The sequence below is a fragment of the Oreochromis niloticus genome, linkage group LG13, assembly GCF_001858045.2.
Source record: "Oreochromis niloticus isolate F11D_XX linkage group LG13, O_niloticus_UMD_NMBU, whole genome shotgun sequence".
NCBI lineage: Eukaryota > Metazoa > Chordata > Actinopteri > Cichliformes > Cichlidae > Oreochromis > Oreochromis niloticus.
Genome location: NC_031978.2, coordinates 33,950,483 through 33,970,664, shown reverse-complemented (window position 1 = coordinate 33,970,664; position 20,182 = coordinate 33,950,483). Strand labels below are relative to the sequence as shown.

Genomic DNA, 20,182 nt, shown 5'->3' with positions numbered 1-20,182 from the left:
ATTACCAGAGTGGTAGGCCAGGTAGAATCTCACCTGAAGCGTGTAGTGTGCAGACAACTTTCTGCAGAATCACTTCCTACACACCGACAAACTTCATGTACTGCTGCACTCCAAGTGTTAGTGCACCAAGTGTGAGGCATAGCATCAGCTGCAGTGATGTGCATCCAACACATCAGTATCCCATAAGTCAGTATGCCACCTCTGGACTCAGGAGCAGTGCACGTGCTCTCTGGAGGAATCATCATTCACCGTCTTCTTACACAGTGGACGAGTCTGGGTTCAGCAGCAGCCAGGAGAACAGGACCTGTCTGATCAGGGTGTGGGGCTGATGTTCAGGCTCAGCTTCTTAGTTTCAGTGAACAGAACACTTCATGTTTCAACATGCTGAGATATTTTGGATCATCTCATGCTCCCGTTTTGAGAATAGTTCAGGTGTGGCCCCTTTCACTTCCAACCTGACTGTGCACCAGTGGACTAAGTCCATAAAGATGTGAATAAATAAGTTTGGTGTGGAAGAAGTTTGACTGGTCTTATAGTGGTCCTGTAGTCCAACACCAGTATATGCCTCACATACGTGTTTCTGTCCTTCAGAAGAACTGAAGCTCTTACAGCTGCAGACATCATAGGAAACATTCATTCACCAGCCTGTTGTACATGAGCAATAATGGCTGAATGAAGTGTAAAATGCTGCTACTGTTTCCCACAGTAATCGAGTAAATACTCAGTGGTCAGCAGGGAGCTCATTAACAGAGAAAAGTCATAATGCTGAGTTATTTCTGTGCAATGTTTTAAAGCACAAACATGTTGAGTAGAGAGACTGTTCATGGAAACACTATGAAGACTATTAAGGTTGTGTTTCAATGATAAGAAATGAAAAGTCAAATGCATTTGCATGATTCTGTTTGTTTTATGTTATACCTTCATTATCATTTCTATAACAAAGTCAGAATCCTGATTACAATAATCATGCTGTCAATAAAGTTTTGCAGCTCTCTTAAATATAGATATAACTAGCTAAATGAAAATGGTGAGCTGTTATACATGTCAGGTGGTGCAGTCAGTATAAGAAAAATCTTTGTTTCATTTTACAGTTCAGTGAACGATCTCAAGTTAATAGAGACATTTAAACTGAAACTAGCTGCACAGCTTGTTTGGTACAGCTGAAGTTAGTCTTTTTACAAGAGTATACACGATACCACATCACCACAAAAATAGACTGTAACACAACACTGTCACTGAAACCTGCCATAAATGTTGTAAAAATGATTATAATACTACTACTACTGATAATGATAATAATAATAATGATAAATGAATGTTGCTGTTGACCTTTGCAGCAGTGTATTCCAGCAGAATGCAGTCGGATGTTGGTGAGGCTGAGACAGAGTAAAACCAGAACACTGCTTCTGACATGCATGTGTGAAAAATCCATGAACACAAATGAATCCATTCAGCATTACAGCAAATTAAAGAGAAGTACGTCAAATGATTGTTTAGACCAGCGGTCCCCAACTCCCGGTCCACGGCCCCGTACCGGGCCGTGAGAGTCTAGGCTCGGGTGTGAAATTTATGGTTTTCAGGGTTTTTATCGTTAACTTGGTTTCCCGGGGTCTTTCACGTGTTGTAGTTGTGTGTCTTATTTTGAAAGAAATATTTACGTGTTACTATAGCAACCAGAGAGCATTAAGAGAGGAGGATGTTACTCTCAATGTTGTTGGCGCATTTCAGGAGGACGCTGCTAATAAAGTTACACAATCACACAGTGAATTCATTTATTATTATATTAACACAATACCACAGTTTTTGTCTCGGTCGTATCATTTTATTTTTGTTAAACATGACACATCTGGTGGTTTGACATTCCTCTAGCAAAGCTAGTGTTTGCACTGGTGAAGCTGGTGGTTCAGAGAGCCCACAGCTGTAGTCACTGGTTCCACACAGTCAGGGAGGAGGGCTGTATGTCTCTGCTCTCTGCCTTTGGTTGATGGTGTCAAAACCTAAACTCTGTGTCTGGTGACCAGTTTGTGGCACTCACTGATAAACACACCACACACTTGCTATATCTCTTCTTCACATAGTTAATAAAAGTTTGTGTGTTTCCAGAGTCTCACCTCATCATACTATTGTTGTGTATTGAAATCATTTCCATGCAGTTTGGGGGGAAAACTCACCGACCTCGGGGTCAGACAACAGACAGACGTCCACACAATAGTTTGGACAGGGCCAATAAAAGTGGCGCCTAGCACTTCGCTTACTGAGGAGCTTGTTGCAGTATGTAACATTCATCACAGCATGTGTTGGCACCACAGTTATTTTTGGAATGGGAAAACTATGGCTGTGTGCACACAGATCGTGTTCCCTGACAATAACATGACATGAGTGAGGTTCAGCTGAGGGCAGTGGGATGGTAGGTACTGTGTCCATAAAACCCAGCAGCTGCTCCCAGACCAGCGCTGATACTGACTGACCACTGTGAGTTTCCTGATCCTCAGCAGCATCCTGTTTCTGTGTCTCTCTGTGGAATCACTGTTTTACTAGTGATGCACCTAAAATATATTAAATGACACATGAGTGCGTCTCCAACCAAGGCCTTTTAACTGTTGGTTTGATGCTCTGTGAACAAAGCCCTACATGACAGAGGATTGGGTATCTTAGCTTAGATGCTGTCACTGATGTGTGAGTGGAAATAAAAGTCTACTGGTCACATGTTTGAATAGAGTTTGTGGAGGGAAGCCGATCACTGCTAACATGATGTTTTACTTTGAAACAGCAATTCAAGAAAAATCTAAAGGGAGTCAACGGAAACAAAGACTTTGACCAGGACATGTTGGAGGATATCTACAATGCTATCAAGTAAGGCGCACAGCATTACCCCCCTGATGTGTTAGCATCCGCTGTCAGCAGCCAGACCTGAGTCTCATTTCTGTGCTTATCCTGGTTCAGGATTTCTTAGAATTGTCCTAGGCTCATATGAATAGACTGACGTTCTTTCCTTTGTAGAAACGAGGAGATTGTGATGCCGGACGAGCAGACAGGCTTAGTGAAGGAGAATTATGTGTGGAGCGTCTTACTGCACCGCGGCGCCTCATCCGAAGGCATCTTTCTCCACCTGCCGCCCGGCAGCTACGACAATGACTTGTTCACTATGACTTGGGGTCCCACTATTGCTGCACTCTCCTATGTCTTTGACAAGAGCCTCGATGACGTCATCATCCAGAAGGCCATCACTGGCTTCAGGTATACAACACTCAGATGTAGTCAGTGGTAAAAGCTAGGAGACGCTGTGCGTTGTAGTACAGGCTGCTGGCTGGAAATGGCCTTTAAATGTCCACATCCACAGGTTAGCCTGTAGGAGAAACACGGTCCACCCACACACAAGTTACTGGTATTAACTGTGGACGGACAAATCATGTGATTACTGTAGGATAAACTTTGCCCTCGATTCCAAACAACAAAAAATACACATTTTAAAACAGGCGTAAGGAGTACAGGAGTACAGTTGTTAAGTTGAAATAAAGAATGCAGTGTAAACAGTTTGTGCTTGTCAGCTGTTAAAGTGTGCAGTCGTCTGTGTTTGGCAGGAAATGTGCGATGATTGCAGCTCACTACGGCTTCAATGATGTGTTTGACAATTTGATCATCTCCCTCTGCAAGTTCACCACTCTGAGCAGCGAGGTGGGTCCACCGCTCTGCTTTAATCACTTCTGTTCACAGCCAAAGACACTGCCATACCTTTACCTTTAACACACAGTAAGTGCACATGTGACACTGCTTAGTTCAGTCATGTGTTTTGGTGAGTCAGTGGGGCGAGCTGAGGCGGGTCGTAGTTTAAGGACCTGATTAAAGAACACAGCTGACTGTGTCCACTGTCACTGCCGATGTTCTGGTTCACACAATCATCGTTTGGTGGTTTTTGAAGCAAACTGAAATCACTGATACACAACCCACATTTAACAATGTGTACAAAATGTAGCATCTGCTAATATATAAATACTGCTAACACACATAAATAGTGCAGTGTAGTACTGTGAACTGAACCGTGATTGTGAGAAAATGTACCAGAGTTTTTTGTATCAGTTGTACTCCACAGCAAACACTGAGCCATGGTCACACACATGGCCAAATGTAGTGAGCATGAGTGTGAACACAGCAGTTTAAACTGTTACAGACACACGTTTGTTGTCACTAATTAATTCATCCAGATTTGATTCAATGTTCCTGTTACCTGTGTTTCCACCTGCTGATGCACTGAGTCCCCACTGTCAGCACCTTGAAATGACCTTTGTTTAAAAGAAACCTTCCTCAGAGTTCTCAGCTTCTTAAACATCTACAGAAACAACAGAGTTTGTGAATAATCACATTGTGTTGTCCTGCATGTTGTTCAGTAACAATAATGTATTCAGATGTGTAAATAGTGTTGGAAAGTCTAAGTGTTTGTGTCCCACACACAGTCTGTGGAGAATCTTCCCACCGTGTTTGGCAGTAACAGTAAGGCCCAGACAGCCGCCAAGACGGTGTTCGACCTCGCTCATCGGCATGGCAACATCCTGAGGGAGGGCTGGAAGAACATCGTGGACTCCCTGCTACAGCTGTTCAGAGCTGAACTGCTGCCCAAAGCCATGGTTGAGGTCGTTATTCTGTCCATGCTCTGCTTTCTGATAGTACTGCATAAATAATCAGTGGCATCTACTCTTTGTTTGTTTGGGGTTTTCATTTGTAAAGAGAGACATAAAGTTAGTCTCACGTGTTGTGCTAACACCTACTGTTGCCTGTGTCCTCAGGTGGAAGACTTTGTAGAGCCCAATGGGAAGATTTCTCTTCAGAGAGAGGAAACCCCTTCAAATCGGTACACACCAATCTCATCCTCCATCTTTTAGATCAATAAGTGTCACCACACAGTGACTTTTTCCCAAATACTGGTGAACTTGTGTTTTTTTTTTTTTTTTACCTGCTAGAACTGCTTTCAACTGCTCCCATGCTCAGTGGTTAGCTCCACATGTTTGACATGAGTGAAATACAAGCTTTATGTTTAATTCCCCGTAGAACAGACTGGATCTTTAAAACCAGTACAAAGGCATGTGTTAGCTAAGACGCCATAGAGTAAAAGGACGTTTTCTCCTCATCTGTTACATTCAGTGGCGAGTCAGCAGTGCTAAGTGTTTTCAACTGGCTGACCCTTAGTGGAGCCGAGCAGTCGGGACTCAGAGGACCTTCCACAGAAAACCAGGAAGCCAAACAGGCTGCCATCCACTGCATCAAGGTACTGATTCACCATGATGTCTGAACACAGTCGAAACACCTGCTGTCATCTTCAGCATTATTACAAATACAATTCAACTGACGGGTTATTATTGTAGCAACAATGACACGGTGCAAATGCTCCAAGTAATCAGACTACCTGTAGTTAGGGTATGTACAGTAATTGGTGCCTAATTAAAACTAGCCCCATGTTACAGTGTCTGATTTTCATTCAGTTATATGACAACAGCACCAGTGATGGTTTTGGTTTGTTATAATATGAACGTCACAGTCAGATATTCAACAAACTGGTTTTTAAACTGGGACCATCTGTGAAAATGGGAACAACGTTAGCCTGCTTAATAGTTTATTTTTAACCAACAGTCTTTAACACATTTGACCTTATTGAGGTGTGCACTTTGACCATCACTGTTCAGACAGCTGAGACTCTATCAGATCAACATCAGTAGGTTTGCTGTTTGTCTCTTCCAGCAATGTGACCCTGAAAAGCTGATCACCGAGAGCAAGTTCCTGAAGCTGGAGTCTCTACAAGAGCTCATGAAGGTTTTTATTGTTCAGCACATACTTGTTTTAAGAGTCTAAGTGTTGGCTTAGTGTTTCCCATTCACCTCATGGTTCAGCATAAGCACACTAAATGACCTGGATTCTCCTGTTAAGGCTCTGATATCAGTCACCCCAGATGAAGAGACCTATGATGAAGAGGATGCTGCCTTCTGCCTGGAGATGCTGCTGCGCATTGTTCTTGAGAACCGGTGGGAATGACTCTTGTGACATTGTTTGTGTTATCAGTGATTTTGAACACAATAACGAGCTGTTTCTCTGCGTTTGTGAGCAGAGACCGTGTGTCCTGTGTGTGGCAGACGGTGCGCGACCACCTTTGCCAGCTCTGTGTTCATGCTAATGAGAGCTGCTTCCTGGTGGAACGAGCTGTGGTGGGACTTCTTCGACTCGCGATTCGCCTGCTACGACGAGAAGACATTAGCTCACAGGTATAAAAAGATGCTAAATTATTTCCTGACTCCGGCACACAGATGTGGTCTTGCAGACTCGGATCATCATCTCAAGTTAGCAGACAGTCTCAGTTTAGGGCAGCTTAAACCCAGGTAGCTGGATGCTGTTGGTCCAAAGCCACCTGTGATGTTGGTCTCTTTGACCAGCACAATGACTTTGCTCTCTGATGCGTCCATCAGAGTATGAACGTGTGTGAATGTTAGTTAGAAAGCACTGAAAAGCATAAAAGAACGTGCTGGAGTGAATGGGTGAATGTGGCATGTTGTACAGGACCATGAACAGCACTTTATAGAATTTGGTTTGTACATAGATTGTCTGACCTGACTGTTAAATGCACAATAGGACACAATGAGAAACAGGACAGGTGGTGGAGATCATTAGATTCTTCAGGTCGGGTCTTCAGGTTGTGTTAAGTTATGCTACAGCCTCGTGGCTGGCACATTCCTGTAACAGAAATGCCTGGGTCCATTTGTGATGCATCACCAGTAGGATCTGTCCTGAGCCAGTGTATGCTGGGTGTGTCTCGCATTATTGGAGGTTTTACTTCCACGTGTCTTTGGATGTCAGCCTGTGGGTGTCCAGAGAACCTTGTACAAGAACTACGTTGGCATGTTTGGTATCCGGGTGTCTGCATGTGCAGCCCAGCATAGCTGGACTTTCATAGTCATGCCAGTGATCCCACATCTTGAGTGTTTGGAATCAAATTTTCCCATTTGATGTTACATAACCATCTCAGGCTGTGCAGATGAAAGCTTTCTAGTTTTTTATGAGTGTTTGATAAAGGCTCTGAGTTTCAAGTACATTGATCCTTGATCGAGGTGTTGACCCTGTGTTCCCTCCTAATTCAAATGTTAATCTGCCGATGATGTGCTAGCTTTAGCTACTCTCTGTGAGACTCCATGGACTACTAGGGGGCTCTTTGACGCTTTGCTCCCCAGGCAGCAAAATGTGTCCATACACTTGTGATGGCGCTCATCTATTTTCATTTGGTGATATAGAGATAGCTGCCCTGGTGTACTCACTTCAGTTTTCTTAATGCTAATTGTCAGACTAGAGCTGTTCGATATTACGATATATATCGGATGACGATACAAAAACGTCTATCGTTTCATTTTACGATATCGTTTGTTTCGTGGTGTCGCAAAATAAACTGTTTACGGCAATATTTTTTCATTATTTTGATGGTCACTGTAGTGGATATATTAATTTCTTATGGTAAATGGCCTGTATTTATATAGCGCTTTTCTGGTCCCTAAGGACCCCAAAGCGCTTTACATATCCAGTCATTCACCCATCCACACACACATTCACACACTGGTGATGGGAAGCTACGTTGTAGCCACAGCCACCCTGGGGCGCACTGACAGAGGCGAGGCTGCCGGACACTGGCGCCACCGGGCCCTCTGACCACCACCAGTAGGCAATGGGTGAAGTGTCTTGCCCAAGGACACAACGACCAAGACTGTCCGAGCCGGGGCTCGAACCGGTAACCTTCCGATTACAAGGCGAACTCCCAACTCTTGAGCCACGATCGCCCTCTCTTATATTTAATATAACCACACTACGGACGGACAAGCGCCTGTTTCTATGCGTTGTCGTTAGCAACAACGACGGTAAAACCATCGCGTGTCCGCTTGTTTATTTTCCACATAAACATTTCACAATAAAGCTCAAGATCCTGTTGAGACTTTTCAAAATAAACTGAATCATGTGAAAGATGCAGAGTGTTTACGGATGAGAAGCAAAAAGAGCCGCCAGGTGCTAAAAAATAAACCTTAGACTCAAACGTTAGAACAGGCTTTTCCGCGCAGCACGCCGTGTAATAAATACAAAGAAAACGGCGGCCGTTACAACTTATGTCTAAAAATGTATCGTTTCATGCATCAGTTAAAACACTCGACTCCAGCTACATGACGCCCAGCTGGAAACACTTCACGCAAGTCGAGCTGCCCGAGATTCACAGAATTTACAGAAAATGTTACATTTTTGTGATTTATATCGTTATCGGGACGATAGATGTCTTAATATCGGGATATGAGATTTTGGTCATATCGCACAGCTCTATGTCAGACCAAAATATTTAAGCAAAGCGGTTTACGATCAGGTAGAAGTGCTCTGTGGTGTGCTAACTGAAGATCCCTCACAGCTCTGATTTTGGTCTGAGCCACTGTAGATCAAACACACTACCATCAGTTCTTCAGTGTATTTTGACTCCTGTGTCTGGGTCAGTGAAGGCCACGATCAGCATGGCTGAGAACTAGAACAAGACAGCTGCCACACAACCCTGTTGTTAGCAAAGTGTGGAAATTTCGGAGTTGTTTTCTTTCAACGTGTTGTTGGGCCTGTTGAGCCTTGTGCACAAACAAACTTCTTGTAAAGGCGGGGGGTGAGTTCCTGCAGAGTGTGACTGCTCTTGCATCTATAATGAAATGGACCCGTCTTATCCTTTCACTTAGAAGTTGGCTTTGTGCTCTCCATAGAATCAGCTCTGCTCTGTGTTTCCTGACCCTGGAAACAAGTCTTGTCTGCATCTTAGGTTGAAATGGAGATGGTTCCTATCATCGGCTAGTTTTCTTGATTCCCTTTCATACTCCCGCAACAGTTGAAGGGTGTTCCTCCCAAAGTGCAGTGAAGGCTCTCAGTCATCATGGTCATGATAATCTAAGGAGCTTTGAAAGGAGCTTGTGGCGCATGTGATTAGGCGGATGATCAATAATGGGTCCACAACCCTCTTAGGGACATTCCCAGTAGGGTGGGACTCTTCACCAGTCGCTCTTAGAACTGAAGAAGCTTCTCTGATGAAACGTCTTCAAGAAGCTTAAAGACGTCCAGATGCTTTTTCTTTCCAAGCTCCTTAGATTCATCAGTCCAATAACCAACGACAGGCGATGTATTCACACAGGTGATTTTTTTTTTTTTTTGATGGGCGGAGCAATGTAAACATTCACAGACTCATTTGTGCATTTAGAACCAAAGTTTTGTTGGAGGGAGTATTTTACCTTCTTTTCTTGTTTGTTTCAGTGTGAATATAAAGCTGTAATGTAGCTGTTTTATGATCGCTGGAAGATTTTGATTTTTAACTTTGTGTTAAATTTTGTATTTGTTGTTTGGTGGAGTGTGTCAGATAAACACGGTTAGTGTGGAAAAAGAAGCCAGTTCTCTTTGTTTCCCTCCCACCTTTGTGGGTTTTTATTTAAATAAAATGTTTAGTTTTTTCTGAACACAGGCTGCTGCCGTTCTTTCTTTATGAGTTTGACTAAATGAATCACTGCATTTGTTCGCAGATGGAAGACGGTGCCGTTAAAACGGCACTATTATTTTTTCCATTGACTGCTTCTGTTAACTTTAACCATCATTATTAGCAAACTTACTCATGGGCACATAAATAAATAAATCGCTCTTGTGAAAACGATCGGCCTATCGTCGATATATTCGTCTGATCGCCCAACCTTACTCCAAGCACAGTTCTAGTCTGTAATCTGACCAGCACTCAATTAACTTTTAATTTAGCATCTAAATAACTTGAAAGTGTTTATTTAGTTTGTTTGTTTGTTTTTACAGATTATTAAAAGCATTCCAATTGTAAAATGGAAACAAATTAGCATTTCATTTTAAAATACCTGTGTTGTTCTATTTTGAATATTGTTGTTCTTTAATAAGACAAAGTATTTATCCACCACAACACAATCTTTCGAGTGTTTGTTACTCGATTACCACAGTGCTCTCTCGCTGTGCGCCCACAGGTTCTTCTCTCCCTCCGCCTCTTGCTGATGATGAAGCCTCATGTCCTCTCCCGGGTCAGCAGGGAGGTGGCTTATGGCCTTCATGAGCTGCTGAAGACTAATGCAGCCAATATCCACTGTACAGATGACTGGTACACGCTCTTTTCACTGCTGGAGTGCATCGGAGCTGGAGTGAAACCTCCTGTCGCGTTCCAGCTTACCTCGGCCACAGCTGACAATGACACAGGTTCAGCTGAACAAGCGCCTAAGAGCAAATAGAAATACATAAAAACAACATGTTAGCAGTTTACATGAACATGTTTTTGTTGATATTTATTGCAGGTGCCCAGTCAGACAGTGAGCTGTCGTCTCATCATCCTAGTGAAGTGAGTTTAGACCGAGGCTACACATCGGACTCAGAGGTCTACACTGAGCACAGCAAGACCAGGATCCCACGCTCGGCCACTGATGTGGATGTAGCAAGCAGTGGATGGCTCGTGGTTAGCACATACACACACACTCACACCTGGATACTGAGTAACAGTATGTTGTATATGACACTGAAACTGTAACAGTATCATATATAAAGGGATGGTTATGGGTTTTTTTCCTATTTTTTTCCTATTTTTAATCGAAAGCTTAATTTATGGAAAGAACATGGGATGCTTGTTCAGATGTTTCTTTACCCCCCCCCATAGGTTGGGAAAGATGACTTTGAGATAAGTAAGACCCCCATACCAGGGTCAAAGGCTCAGCTGAATCACCCACTGGTCAACCAGTACAGTCTGACACTGGGTCAGGACCTTGGCCAGCACGACACAAAGTCTCTCATCAAGTGTGTGGAAACGCTCTCTTTCATCGTTCGAGATGCTGCCCACGTCACGCCTGACAACTTTGAACTGTGTGTCAGAGCGATACGGGTGTTTGTGGAGGCCAGCCTCAATGGAGGTGAGACACTAAAATCTGGACGGTTTTATCAGAAGAACTTAATACTAAACTTTGTTTACTTAGTACTAAACACACTGAGTTAAATATAGCAGGTCAGTCACTAGTTATAGAAAGAGTACTGAACACATCACCAATTTATTTCTAAAGGTGCGACTGGCATGAAATTCTCACCAGATGTTGGTAACTACACATCCAGTCCACACATGGAAACACATCAAACCACAGATGTCCATAAATTCTGTATAATAATGAAACATTACTTTATGTTCATGAGTCCTCTTCACACACTGAGGTTAATTATGGTGTTCCACAGGTTTCAGTGCTAGGACCAATTCTGTTTACATTATACATGCTTCCCTTAGGCAGTATCATCAGCAGGCAAAGCATACATTTTCACTGCTATGCAGATGACACACAGATCTATCTATCAACCCATATAATATATTCACATTCCAGTTTCTCTCCAGTGTCTGTGGGAAAGTACCAAGAAATGATGAATGAAACATCTGTGCCTCACATGTGGTCAAAAGCTTACAGATTGTGGATTCAAGCAGCAGAAATGAGCTGATTTTCATTAGTGGTTTCATGGATGATATAAAGCAGTGTCGTGTAATTACAGTGTACTTTCCATCTCCATTTAGTGAGACTAGGAGGTAAACTACACTGCATCCACGTGGCCACATCAACAGCACACCCAAGCAGCAGCATCCTGGATGTGCACCAAGCTGCGAGGGCTCTCTCTTAGCTGCTTGTGGCTTTAATTGTTTCCATTATTATAGCATGTTTTAAACCCTTTAAGCAGGAAGGGCAAATATTTCAGACACCCATGCTTCTGGTAGATTACAAATGAGATTAGATCTCCTCTCTGTTACTCATACTTCTCCAGGTTACCGCAACCACGACAAGAAGAAGAGCCACAAATATGACACCTCCAAGTCTCGGATGAGGAAAAAGGCAGGCGGCAGGGAAAAGGACAGCGCAGGCAGCGTGAGGCGAAGCAGCAGCAGGACCTTCAGCCAGCGCCCATCACGTTCCTACAGTGATGATGAGGAGGATGAGGGTGTCCCAGCCAGTTACCACACGGTGTCATTACAGGTTAGTCAGGACGTAAGTACAACAGCCCTCTTCACCCTTCCTTGCCCTTCTAATGCTGATGAGAACCCAGCTCTCCCAAAAGGATCTTGTTTTACCCACACATGTCTGAGCATTTTAATGCAGCACTGAAACTCCTCCCACTCAGGACACTGTAGTGTCAGCATGTAGGACCCCTGGTTTGGGTCACAGACGGAGTTTTAGGTGCAGCTCATAATCAAAGTGTTGCATCAGGACTCTTACAGCTGTTATAGAGCTAAGCTGTAAATCCATGTCAGCTGTAAATGTAGCATCACACTCTTCCTGACAGAATCCCATTTGTTCTGTTTCTGATGTGGTGATGGGTCAGAACACTGGGTTAAAGGATGTTACCTGTTCTCATTGTTACTGTCAGTGTTCCCCAGTTTTCAGCAGTTTTCAAAGACCATTTCACTCACACACAGTGTGTCGGTTTCTTTTTCCATGTCAGTGTTCTCGACACAGTCACAGACGTCAGTGTAAGTAGGTGGAACATGTTGTGTTTAGAGTGTTTACACGTTAAATACAGAGTTGAGAGCTGTTTCAGTGCCTGATCCCATCCGTCTGTGCACATCAGAGTTTGGAGCTTTTAGTCAGCATGTTCAGAGTTGGATGAACGTTTGAACATTTTTGTGTTGTTGATCTGGATTTAACTTCAAATTAATGTATTCACACACACACACACACACACACACACACACACACACACACATATAACCCTTCTTTTCTTCAACACAAATCTTCACTGCTTTCTGTATCTGCTTATATGGCTGTTAAACTAACATGGGTTAAAATTCTTCTCTTATTTTAAAGAGCCTTGTTTTGTAGTCAGTGGGAGATTGTAACTACAATACTTGTGGACAAATTTGAGGTTATTTTGTTTTATTCGAGTCGTTTCTTTGTATAAGGACAGTTCAGCACCTCTCAGACAAACATGGTTTGTTTTCCTTGATCACATTTACTGATGTCATTACCAACTAATGACACATAAAGAGCAGCTTATGAAGAACTTATTAAATGTACCTTCATCTATGATGAAATTAGATGACAGAAAACTGTTTAGACAAACATTTAAACCACTTTGTTGTGTTCACCAGTAGTTTTGAAATATTTTCCTGTAAATTCATAGAAGAAATAGTCAGCATATTAGTTCATGATGAAATTAATTATTAGCTAAAGTTCCATATAAACTGGTTTGAAATGCCTTGACCAAATAAACCATTAAAAAGAAGAGCAGTGCTTTTATATTAAAGCATAAATATGAATAATCTCACTATTATTCACTGTGGTATTCTTATTTAATTGCAGGACCTTTTTCAGTTTCATAATATAACGTCTGTATAACATATAGCATAGTCTCCTGTTATGCGATTGCATCAAACCGTTTACTGTCACAGACACATTAACTCACTGCCTCCTTGCTGCTAGTAGTAACTGATTAAACATCTAAATAGTCTCTACGTGGTTTCATTCGTCAAGCTTGAGCTGCAGACATAAAGCTGGGCATCTCCTTATTATTAATGCTGGTTTTTGTGGGGGGGGTGCAGCTCTTAGATCTGATGCACACCTTGCACACCCGGGCTGCCAGCATCTACAACTCCTGGGCAGAGGAGCAGTGCCATCTGGAGGCTTCCAGCAGGAAGATTGAGGCTGATTCTCAGACTTTGTGGACCAGCTGCTGGTGCCCCCTGCTGCAAGGTAGGAAACTATTCTGTGCTCTCTGACTGTCGTGCACACATTCACAAAGTGTGTGTGTAAATATGGCTTGTAGTAAAAAGCATGGTTGGAGCAGAAAACTAGAGATTTCTTAAGTCTTTTTGGCAGTTAGATGAACAAAGGGATTTTGGTAATAAAGATCAGCATTTAGGAAGTTCAGAAGTCTTATTTAATGTTTTACAAACGGGAAAATGATCAATTGGGCAAAATTTCTTAACTCAAAACTTGAAACTGTATTTCTTTAAATGTATTTTGTGAAGAATTGTGACCAGACTTTTGTTTTCCCTCATTATGGAAAACTAGTCCCTGTTCAGATACTCAGGGAATTGGCAGGATCACTGAAGTGCACCATCCTGGAGCTAAGATAGAATAAACTTTTTTTTTTGTTTCTGTTCTTAATGTAGACCAAATACACAGTCATGTATATTGTCTTACAACATGCTTTTTACAAGACACAAGTATCCGTTCTTTGAATTTCTGGTAGATCTGTATTGTTATAAAAGATCTCAGACTTTTTCCAAGATTGCTCTTTCAGTGTATGTGTGTTACTGTTTCTAGTACACGGTTGATATGTCTTTTTTTAGGTGCAGTTTTCTTTTTTCCAAACGTTTAGTTTTCTCTCAGATTTCAGTTCTGCTTCAGCTCTGTAATCTAGTTTATGTTCATATCAGTGTCTTTGTCACAGCTCCACCCATTGTCACTCCCACAGGGATTGCTTGGTTGTGCTGTGATGCCAGGCGACCGGTTCGCATGCAGGCCCTCACCTACCTCCAGAGGGCGCTGCTTGTTCATGATTTGCAGACACTTGATGCAATTGAATGGGAGTCCTGTTTCAACAAGGTAAATGCTGAATGTTTGCTAGAATATGTTCATGCGTTATTTCAGGACTGTGAAGACACCTTTGTTCACTAATTTTTTAACTCGTGTTTTTTTTGTTGGTTGTCAGGTGCTTTTCCCCCTGCTGACTAAGCTGCTTGACAACATTAGCCCAGCAGATGTCGGTGGTATGGAGGAGACCAGAATGAGAGCGTGCACGCTGTTGTCAAAGGTTGAAAGCATCACATACTGCACTGCACACAACCACAGTTACACAAGTTAAACCAACATTCCAACCTGCGTCAGATCTACATCGTAACCGGAACCCCATTTTAACCCTACGCTGACGTGCACCTGAGAAATATAACTACACGTCGGGTAAACTACATGCATACCACAACAATTTGAATGGCATGGAAGGTTGCAGTGTTAGGATAAAAGGAGTTTCCGGTTACTGCGCAAGTTAGGTGATAAATTTCCTGAAGAAGTTTAAATCAAGCTTAATATTGTTTAAGTCCCCTAAGTACCACCAAAACAGCACTAAACCCAGATATAGATATAGTGCCTAGAATGTTTCCTGTGGTGTCGGGCACTGAAACATAAGCAATTGATCCGTCCAGTTACAGGGCATGCAGGTCATTACAGGTCATTACAGGGCATGCAGGGCAGCTCCCCTGATTTGGCCTGTTCTTGTGAAGAATGGGATTGTCTTGAGTGTTTGGCGGGCAGATACAGTTCACATAAACACTGCCTGTAGCAGTTTTCAGGTGGTACCATGTGTCAAAGTTAAGGCCCACCACATGGGTTGCTCGGAAGAACATTACATTCCAACAAGATCCTGAATTTTATTCCCTTCACCTGTCAGTGCCTTTAATGTTGTGGATAATCAATGTTAATAAAAGTCGCTGTCTGTCATTGGTTCATTTTGTCTACATGTTCCACATCTCTTTGCTGTAGTTTGAGTTTAGGTGGTGAAATAGAACAATTTCTTCTGACGTGTGATTGTCTTCTAGGTTTTCCTACAGCACCTCTCTCCTCTCTTGTCCCTGCCTACCTTTGCTGCCCTCTGGCTCACTATTTTGGACTTCATGGATAAGTACATGCATGCTGGATCAAGTGACTTGTTGGTAAGGAGAATATTATCCTTATGTCCACAATAACAAAATGCCATGGTAGTTATGACTGTCACTGTGAGAAAAGTGTGTGTAGACTGGTTGACTGTGTTGCCTGTGTGTGTGTGCGTGTAGTTGGAAGCCATCCCCGAGTCTTTGAAGAACATGCTGCTGGTTATGGACACAGCAGGCATCTTCCACAGTGCTGACTCTAGGACAGGATACTCGGACCTGTGGGAAATAACTTGGGAAAGAATTGTCTGTTTCCTGCCTTTATTGAGGGAGGAGCTCTTCAAACAGACTATCATACCAGGTGTGAGGCACTGACATGACGACCTGTAAATTTGAGCTTGTACCGTCACCAGGAGTTTTACCCCGTTGTATCATCTTTCATTGTAGATGCAGTACCCAATCCTCAAGCAGAGTCGGTGCAGCTGACAACCCCAGCAGGCCGGCCTCCATCGCCTCAGGTGTCTCCACCTCCCATGCAAACGCCCGCCCTAGCCCCAGTAAACTCTACAGTGGCTCAAAGCTCCAGCAGGCCGGCCTCACCACTGGAGCCTCCACCAGCCAGTGCCAACGGTAAAACTTCTGAAACTTTCCTCTATTATAGCACAGTATGATCTCCGTCAGGGGACAAATACATGTAGGATATTTATTTGTTTAACCTCAGATGGATAAAATTGCAAAACTTTTAAATGGTCTAAATGACTGTCTGTGTGTAAGTTGGAACCTGATGTTAGAAAACCCACGTGGCCGAATGGCTCAGCCACTATTCAGCTGAGGTCATGGTCATGAGTGGCCTACCACTAACTGTGGAATATTTAGCAGTGAGGAAACTACTGGATGACTCGTTGCATGAATAGCGTCCTATCACAGTAGGATGCTGTTCACCCATTCTTACACACATGGTTGTAAAAGCAGTCTGGATGGAAGCAGCTGGAACACATAAATTATTTGGGTGGGTGAACGAATCCTTTAGGCAATACAGTGAATAACCTCAGATGAACGTGGCATGTTACACACTGTTGGTATTAATAGTAGTGTGTAAAACCTGAGGAAAATCATTGCCGCCTCTGCAGGTGGGTAATTAGAAGCCAGGTGCTGGTAATCAGATGCACTTTGATTAACTGACCATCTCATATCCATGTAGTCAGAAATGTTGCAGTCTGCAGGTCTGGAGTATTCATGTTTGTGGTAACCCAATGCCAAGTATATATGAGTCTTAAAGAATTGTTATGGCCCATCAAAGATTGATTTCCATCAGAAACATTCAGGACTGTTGTCAGTCTTTGCAGCCGTGGATCAGCACATTCATCCCAAGGTCAGACCATCCATACTCAAAAGAAAAACAAAAACTGTTCCAAGTGAGACCGTGTAGGCCTCATGTTCCATGTTCCAGGCATTCACACTGATATCTGATGTAGAACAGAGACTGAATCATCATGTTCTCTCGTTTTGTGTTCCAGGATCAGGCCGATCATCTCCAGCCCCCCCCCGATTCCTCCCATGCCAGTGCCATTAACAACCTCTCCTGTCCAGGGTCCTTCACCTTTAGGCCAGTCCCCCCTCATTCTGCAGCCCCTTGCTTCTCCTCTGCAGGTGGGAGTCCCACCCATGTCCCTGCCAATCATTCTTAATCCCGCCCTCATAGAGGCCACATCCCCTGTACCACTGCTTCCTGCTCCCAGATCGACAACTCCTTCCGACGAGGTCCAGTAAAGTCCAGCTGCCCCCCAGCCGTGCTGTTCTCTCCTTAACAACTGGAAGAGCTACAGCTTAAGATGTATGGGACATGGTGAATTGGAGGAGTAGTACCACATTTAAAGGAGAAATCCTCCAGAATGGAAACCTGGTGACACCAATAAAAATTCAGCACTGATGTTATTGTAGGAAAAACCCAACAGGTTAAGGTTTGGTGGAGAAACCGCACGCAGTCTTTGAGGAGAGGTTAGTGCGACACACTGAGAGCAATTTACTGATTCCACAATTTTCAGCAGCTTTCACCGTGCGTATATTTTAAGTCAGGCAGTAATTTTAAACCCACAGATGGAACTTATCCCCATTGATATATATTTTTGTTTTTTACTGTTGTAAGTCTGTAAACAGATCAACAACACAACGTGTTAGTTGTTCTCTTTGAACTCGGTGGGTGATGGGTTCAGAAAGCTGACTTTGATTACTATTTATTTTTTTAAATAAATAGTACAGATGTGTTAAGGACTGTTTCTAAGAGTTTTGTAGTGCCAATGATGATCGTCTGTTTGGGATTGAGTCGTGATACACACAGTGACTGTTCAGGGGTCGGACTGTGCTTCACTGCTTTAACAGTTTTTACATAAGAATGGAGCCGTACGGTACAGACGAAAAACAGACTGCACATCCTGTATATTTGATACACACACTGCTTATTCAGTACCAGACTGTGTGTCGTTTGGCTCTGGATATCAGCAAACATTGGCTCAGAGCTCCGTCTTGTAAATACCTTCTCCAAAGTGTTTTCATGGCCCCTTTATTCACCACCTCATGCTAACGTCCTCAGGATTAGCTTCATGTTGGGAGTGATGAAAACATTTCATCTAGACTGAGCACTGTTACGTTTTTACAGCAGAAACACCTGCAGGAGTCCTCTCTTTGCCCCCAGGCTGACCTCATAGCTTTGCTCATATATGCCTGTGCTTCACATCAACCTAAAGATAAGAAGGACAGTGAGTTGTTAGGATTATACAATCTGCATGTTTTAAGAAGATTCCCAGAGCCTTGGCTACAGTTGCAGAAGGCATGGCAACATAGTCACATCAGCATATGTAAAATGGCCAAGTTCCATTCATCGTTTTGCCCCAAGCTTGCACCTTATAACCTTCAACAAGCAGCCAGATGGAGGCGTAAACGTTCCCAAGTGTCAGTCTGTAGTGAGCACGCTCCACACAGTAACTGCTCTGGTACATGATGGCAGATGCATGAGGAATAGTCTGAGAAGAGCTCGCCACGCTGTCACGTCACCTTCTCCTGACTTGCATCTTTGATTTGACAGACTTGTACAAAACATCTAAAGTTTGCAGCATCGTACCAAAGAGGAATCACACATGTAGACCGGTGGTTTTCTTGTTGTTCTCCTTTATTTATCCAGGTAAAAGGCTCACTGAGATTACAATCTCTTTTCTAGAGAGAGGTTGCCAACAGAAGTTAGAACATTTCCACAACACGTCCTCGGTTTGAGTCAGCTGCTCCTCTTTGCTTCCATACATGTGCTGACTCATTGGTTAAATGACCATCTGATGTCAAACTGACTGGAAACATTTGCAGCAGTCCTGGGCTTCTCTCACTGATGTTTTGTGTTATTTATTGAAAATAGACGGGACTGCTGCTGTACGATGGCATAGATGCAGTGTGTGTGTGTCAGTCAGGTAACACTACGGCCTTATAGAGCCACCAACACGTAAGCGGAGTGTTTATTTGTTGGATGGCATCGTAGATTTATCAGAAGCTGATTGTGACTTGAACAGGAAATTACGTGAATATAATGTCTAATGTATATAAATGAAAGGTAATGTACTTTTTACTATGTAATAAATATGTTGTAAGAAAGTGCTCCTCTTGGTGTCTGCCTATGGTTTCTTTTATTCTGAAATGTAGACTTTTCTCAACTGATGTCATGTTAAGAACACAGAAAAATACTCTTTTTTTTTTTTTTTCTTGTCTGTCCCATTTGGTTCTTAAGCCGTCAGAATTGTTGTCTGAAGACCAATAAGGATACCAAATGGATTTATTTTGCCAAATGGATCATCATGGCATTGCCGTATTGGTCCATTTGATCAAACTTTGTTGTTATTATTTATTTTATTTTCAGTTGTTACAGATGGGACAGACATGACTGGGGGATAGGAAAGGGAGAAAGAAAGAGAGGAAGGGAAAGAAAAACAGAAGGGAAAAGGGACAGTGAGAAAGGGCACTTATAAAGACAAAGAGAAAGAAAAAAAAAAAAAAAACAGAAAAATACTCTTAATGAAGGGAGTAAGCAAAAACAACAGCGACACATTCGGTATCGCTACATCGATCACTACAGCCGTCTTCTTCTGTTAGTCTACCACCACTATGTCCGGTTGGTTAGCCACCACCATTTTGTGCGTCTGTATCTGGAAGTCCCACAGGATCTTAGCTCCGTCATTCTCCACCACCATTGGAGGGCGTCTCCCATTTTGACCTCGGGACCTCCAGGTTATACTCGGCACAGATGTTCCTGTACACTATGCCGGCCACTCGGTTATGGCGTTCCATGTATGCCCTGCCTGCTAGCATCTTGCACCCTGCTGTTATGTGCTGGATTGTCTCTGGGGCATCTTTGCACAGTCTGCACCTGGGGTCTTACCTGGTGTGGTGCGTCTCACACTTTAATACTTTACAATACAACTGGTATAACTAATATTTATATATAACATTATTGTGTGTATATACATATGTGTATGTGTAAAATAACTCTAATATTCT

The 20,182-nt window shown here is 42.9% G+C and overlaps 2 protein-coding genes across 11 annotated transcripts in view; one reads left to right on the top strand and one right to left on the bottom strand.

The window, feature by feature from the left end:
• The window catches only part of gbf1 (golgi brefeldin A resistant guanine nucleotide exchange factor 1), a 72,801-nt gene extending 53,516 nt beyond the window's left edge, over positions 1–19,285 (top strand). Inside the window, exons 20-39 of the mRNA XM_025897436.1 lie at positions 2,771–2,853; positions 3,001–3,237; positions 3,582–3,675; positions 4,452–4,628; positions 4,782–4,846; positions 5,137–5,260; positions 5,731–5,802; positions 5,917–6,011; positions 6,095–6,248; positions 10,014–10,239; positions 10,335–10,492; positions 10,691–10,940; positions 11,827–12,035; positions 13,598–13,748; positions 14,476–14,606; positions 14,713–14,814; positions 15,596–15,709; positions 15,830–16,007; positions 16,094–16,276; positions 17,164–19,285. Of these exons, the coding sequence (XP_025753221.1) occupies positions 2,771–2,853; positions 3,001–3,237; positions 3,582–3,675; positions 4,452–4,628; positions 4,782–4,846; positions 5,137–5,260; positions 5,731–5,802; positions 5,917–6,011; positions 6,095–6,248; positions 10,014–10,239; positions 10,335–10,492; positions 10,691–10,940; positions 11,827–12,035; positions 13,598–13,748; positions 14,476–14,606; positions 14,713–14,814; positions 15,596–15,709; positions 15,830–16,007; positions 16,094–16,276; positions 17,164–17,219 (2,859 nt within the window). The 3' untranslated portion in view covers positions 17,220–19,285. The remainder of the gene's footprint in view (positions 1–2,770; positions 2,854–3,000; positions 3,238–3,581; positions 3,676–4,451; positions 4,629–4,781; positions 4,847–5,136; positions 5,261–5,730; positions 5,803–5,916; positions 6,012–6,094; positions 6,249–10,013; positions 10,240–10,334; positions 10,493–10,690; positions 10,941–11,826; positions 12,036–13,597; positions 13,749–14,475; positions 14,607–14,712; positions 14,815–15,595; positions 15,710–15,829; positions 16,008–16,093; positions 16,277–17,163) is intronic.
• Positions 1–20,182, bottom strand: part of rasgrp3 (RAS guanyl releasing protein 3 (calcium and DAG-regulated)) — a 562,943-nt gene that overhangs the window by 234,190 nt on the left and 308,571 nt on the right. The gene's annotated exons all lie outside the window — the stretch shown is intronic.